The sequence below is a fragment of the Limulus polyphemus genome, unplaced genomic scaffold (assembly GCF_000517525.1).
Source record: "Limulus polyphemus unplaced genomic scaffold, Limulus_polyphemus-2.1.2 Scaffold5899, whole genome shotgun sequence".
NCBI lineage: Eukaryota > Metazoa > Arthropoda > Merostomata > Xiphosura > Limulidae > Limulus > Limulus polyphemus.
In genome coordinates, this window is record NW_013671509.1 from 39,360 (window position 1) to 45,020 (window position 5,661).

General features: G+C 31.2%; 1 protein-coding gene across 1 annotated transcript in view; it reads left to right on the forward strand.

Moving 5' to 3' along the window:
• Window positions 1-5,661, forward strand: part of LOC106473117 (multidrug resistance-associated protein 1-like) — a 48,962-nt gene that overhangs the window by 37,962 nt on the left and 5,339 nt on the right. The window contains exons 21-24 of the mRNA XM_022401613.1: window positions 685-786; window positions 3,143-3,289; window positions 4,151-4,309; window positions 4,673-4,839. Coding sequence (XP_022257321.1) covers window positions 685-786; window positions 3,143-3,289; window positions 4,151-4,309; window positions 4,673-4,839 — 575 coding nt within the window. The remainder of the gene's footprint in view (window positions 1-684; window positions 787-3,142; window positions 3,290-4,150; window positions 4,310-4,672; window positions 4,840-5,661) is intronic.

The window sequence follows — 5,661 nt, forward strand, 5'->3', positions numbered from 1 at the left end:
AGGTACTTAAACAAAAATCGCTCTGATATCCAAAGTCGCAAAAAGTCGCCTGTTCGGGTTTAATCCGTGTATTGAACCAGTGTTCCAGGTTTAAATATAAATATATAAACACATATGTACAACACACAAATATACGTAGAAACACACACAGTACACGCACACGTCTTCTCTATCACAAAGCTGTGTAACCACGTGCACACTCGTCACACTACTTGTATCAACTGCCTGTAAGCATTGTATCGTCTTACAACAATGCGCGCAGAGGCGACTGCAGGTATGAACTCTCAGTGCAGGTACTTACACAAAAAGTGCTCTGATATCCAAAGTCGGAAAAAGTCGCCGAATTTTTTATTTCACTGATTTTCCTAAAACTTATATTACTGTCAGATGCAAAAATCAGATTGGACAAATTTGGACATTTTTATTTACACTTATTTTAATTTTTTCTACATAGTAAGTTTATCTACAATCTATGATATTTCCATATAAATAATTATATAAATATAAATAATTATATATAAATTATATAAATAATTGTATGTGGCGGGCCAGATGAACTGACCTCGTGGGCCGGATGCGGCCTGCGGGCTGTAGTTTGGTGACCCCGGCTCTAAAGTATAGTGTGCTTGATGAAAATGAGTAGACAACAACCTTCTTTCAGTTTTATTCTCTAATTCTTTGCAGGTTACAGAGGTGTTTTCCTGGTTAGTTAGAATGAGTGCTGAATTGGAAACAAAAATTGTTTCTATTGAGAGAATTGATGAATATTCTCAACTTTCACCAGAGGTTTTGTATGATTTGTTTTGTTTTTTTTTGAAAAAGTGTAGATTTTTATATCTTAATTATATTATATGATTTATTTATTTGTTTTAAAGATTTACTACAATCTAAAGCAATAGCATAGTATGTAAAAGGAGAAAACAAAGAAAGCATTCCTGAAAAATTCATAGTTGGATGTTCACTTACATATTTTGATTTTAAAATACTTTTCAAAGTTCTTGTTTACAGTGTATTGAAATATGCTCATATAATATAAACCCTATGTGTTCATTATAGTAATCTCACAAAGATGTTCTTTCTTAATTCTTGCTTCCAAGAACGAAGATTTATCCCAAAAGGTTAAAATAACAAGTGAATGTAAAATTGTATATCTTAATTTTCTCCTCATCTTTCTGGTTTTATATCACTGAAAAACTTTTTACCTTATTTCTTCTTAATAAAAAGTATGAGTTATTATAATACAACTGTCTAGGTATTTTAAACTATTTTATTTACAAACTTTTGTAGTTAATTTCTGGTGTAAAGCATCATCATTTCTAATGCTTGTTGTAGTAGTGCTGCACATACTAACTTTCAAACTAAGACTATTGGCATTAAATATACTTACAAACTTTTAAAGTTAGTTTCTGGTGTTTGAAGCACTACTACTAATCCTTGTAGCAAATTTGCTACTCATACTAAGACTATTGATGGTAAATTGTTTTCTAAAGTTACTGTATATTGCCAAAGAATGAGAATTGCCATCATGAACTGCTATATATTAAAGGTTTTTTGATATAAAAAAACATTTTTGGTGAACATTACCTAAATATAACAAGTGGAAAAAATCTAAAAAACAACTGAAAGTGTAAAAATGGGTGCATCAAACAGGAAAAAAACAAGGTAGGAATGGGCATGGTTTAATAAAACTTCCTCTGAACAACCTCACAAGTGGGAGTATCCAATATCCTTACCATACCTGCTTTGTTTATTTTTTTTTATCCTGTATACAATAAGCCAGGTGGATTAAAATTATCACACAACGATTAGAGGTTTTTGTGAATAAAATTAATGGAAGTAGTACGGATACTGTAAAATCTATTTATACAGCACCAAAATAATCAGATATTCGAGTGGACCCATAACTTTTATGATTTTTTATTTCAAAACTTGTCTCTCCTTTTTCAATTGCAGGAGAAGGCAACAGGATTTCATACATTAGCTATATAGGTGGATTAAAATACAAATACTTAAATTCCTAAGAGGTTCATATGTACTGACATCATGGATTTGTTACTGCCTATACAAAAGTAGGAGAATCATAGATATATGCTTGTATGTACCCATAAGTTGTATAACATAGTGAATGCAGAAAAATGAAGTAGGCATAGTCTGGATATTGGACATGCCCCCTTGTAAGGTTGTACAGAGGAAGTTTTATTACACCATGCCCATTCCTACCTTGTTTCCTCACTTTTTGGTGCAACCATTCCTACTTTCAATTTTTTTTAAATATTTTTTCCACTGTTCATGTACTTTCTTGTACAAGGTGACATGATCTTATATATCATTCATTCATGTCGATGTATTTTATGTATATCATCAGTGTTGGCGTGGAGCATATTATGGTATGTAAAAATAATGGTATGTGTGTATTGTATATGTGATGGCACACTCTGTAGTCTGCAATGTCATTTGGGTGATGTAGCGTGAATATACTAAGGACTGATAAATTAGTTAATTAATTTAATTAACTACATCATGGAAGCACTAGCATATGGTCCCTGTGCTATTGTTTTATTTGGTACACTCATAACCATGGTGAGTCTGTTTTTTATACAGTTAGAAACATTCAACAATATCAGTCAGATTGAGAAATTTGTAGTTTTGTGAATTTTTTGTATCTGGTCCGCTGACTTTCTTAAGTGGTTCTGTGACTTATAATTTTGTATGCACTTTGTTTATCACCTAAGAGTGTCTCTCAAATACATTTGAAGATTCATTATTTGGTTGTTAACAGTGCATATGAGTAAACAGTTTGTATTACATGTATTGTGTATTCACCCCATTCCTATCATAAGTACTACCATACTTATGATAACCAGCATATTTTTATCAACATTAAGCACTGATGACTGAAATTAAACTTTCAAAAGCTAAGCTATTTTCATTAAGTAAGTGAAATTTATGTATGTCAATGATACATTACTAAATATAAGTGAAATAATGTATTTAGTGTTTGTAAATGCTCAGGAAATTATATTTTTATTTGAGAGAAAATGATACTACATGCTTTTACCTGGCTGTTTGTACTGTATGCTGTATTTGATGGTTTGCACCTTTTTTTTTTATCTTTTTTTATTGCTATTTTGATTCTATGCAGGCACCATGGGATATAGAAAGCACTAAACCACACAAACTGTGGCCTTCAAAAGGCTTGGTGAAATTTGTCAACTATAGTACACGCTACAGGGAAGGCTTGGATATGGTTCTTAAAAATATTAACCTGGAGGTTACCCAATCAGAGAAGGTTTGATTTCATACCTGTTTTCATAAAACTATTAAAATGTCAAAAGAAGAAAACAAACATTAATGAAGTTTTCTCAAATATTTTGTAATATCTGTATAAAAATGTAGCATATTGAGATAACAAGCGTAGCTGGTTTTTGTATGAAATGGACAGTGGTGTAAGTATGAACCTGCAATTCCAAGGGGGCATCTTTTGTAGTTATGCCACTGGCAATGGTGTATTCAAAAGGTTACAAAGTTCATGTTCAAATATAGTTTGTGATGCTAAGAACAGACATTGTCAAACATTATTCAATATCTGTAAGAGGAAATATTTTAAATTGTTTTATGTATTATACCCTTTAAGATCTCTAATGCAGTTGAATCCAGTATTCAGTAAAGAGAATGTTTATAAATTCATTTCTTATGTATTGTGATTTTTAAAGCTTTATACATAACATTACTAATAAGTACTCGTACACTAGTACTTTTCAGACTGAATTCAGTTAATCTAGACATGCAAGGGAAATGTTTAACCAATACTCTCAGTCGTGTGTACCAGAAATAAGTCTTATATGCACCTACCTCCTCGGGTTACAATTGACACACACACAGAAAAAGACTTTTTTATGACATTGTATTAAGTTTTTGAACATTTTGGAGTTATGGCTCATAAATAAAGCTTTTGTTGAAAAAATTTTTTTTTTTTAATGTGGTACAGTGTTGAGCTGTTGATTTAATAATATATATATAGAGAGATTTTTTCAATATTTTAACTTTGACAAGAGGAAGTGATTACACTTGTATTTAGACATGAAAAAAATTATAAGGAGAGAATTATCATGTAAGTTATACTTACACAAATCGACTTAAATTGTTATAGGTTGGGATAGTAGGACGGACTGGTGCTGGAAAATCATCTCTTACTCTTGCATTGTTTCGAATCATAGAACCAGCAGATGGTACTATTCTTATTGATAATATAGATATCACTGTAATTGGTCTACATGATCTTCGATCTAAGCTTACAATAATCCCACAGGTTAGTGTTCTAAATTGTTCTATTTTTTAGAACTAATTCACCTGTTACTAATCATTTAAACCTTTAAACTATGTATGCTCAATCAAAGCACTTAGAAAATTTTGCAAGAAGTTAAAAACCATCAAGATCCTTTTCTTCTTGTTTTAAAACTTAGTGCTCTAGTAAATAAAATTTATAGTATATTTAGTATAATAATCCTTCCAGTTTAATTTAGATTTCTGCAAAAGTGGGAAAATTGACAGGTTTTGATAAATGTAAAAGCAAAATCACTATGAAATAATGGGGTGATTAAACTCAATGTTTTACAGGATACTCTATCTTCTTTGGAATACTGAACTTGTATATTTATTTATTTTTTATCAGGACCCCGTTCTTTTTACGGGAACACTACGAATTAATATTGATCCAAACAATGAGTTTTCTGATGAAGATGTTTGGCAAGCATTAGAGCATTCCCACTTGAAAGAGTTTGTATCAACTTTGCAAGAAGGCCTTTCCCACCATGTGGCAGAAGGTGGTGAGAACTTGAGGTTAGATTCAGGAAATATATTTTTTTTTGCTAAAACTACAGTATATTTTGTTAAATATTTGATTTTAAACTTCACACAAGTGTCAGTGTTGACTACTCGCTTCTAACAGATAAATAAATAAGGTGATGATCAGAGATGAATGCCTATTCTATGAAGCAGGAGATGTAGTGAATTTAAAAACACAAAATGACGTTTATTTGGATGCACAGAAGTGAACAAGTATAAATTAAATTCCAAACATTAAGTTTGTTTAGTTATGTTTAGAAGTATGCAGATTTTTACACAAAAAATATGCACATTGATTTGTATCTTTGTTTCTTTAACAAAATTAAATGTTAAACAGAGTAGAAAAAACACTTACAGTCTATATTCAAAATGCAACTAAAAGTTGTTTTTATGTTACAAAATACTCTAAAGCACTTTTATACATTATCTGTCAATGTGCAAAAAAATATACAAAAATTGCTATTTTTATTTTACTTTTCTGAACTGTAAATATACACAGCGTGGTCACAAGTAAATAGATACCACCTTTTCAGAAAAAATGAAATTTTTCAGTCATATTCACATGAATTGGTATATTTATAATTTAATTAATAAATCTTCCTTTCACTTCGTGGAGTTTGTTGATCCTTTGGGGCATCCTGAGAATCATCTCGTCAATTTTAGATTGTGGGATTTTCGCCCACTCTTGCTTTAAAACTTGGAGTAGATCACTTTTCGAAGTTGGTTTTTTTGGTTGTTTCTTGACTTGCAGGTCGAGTATGGCCCAGAGCGTTTCGATGGGGTTCATGTCAGGAGATTGGCTCGGCCAGGGCAACT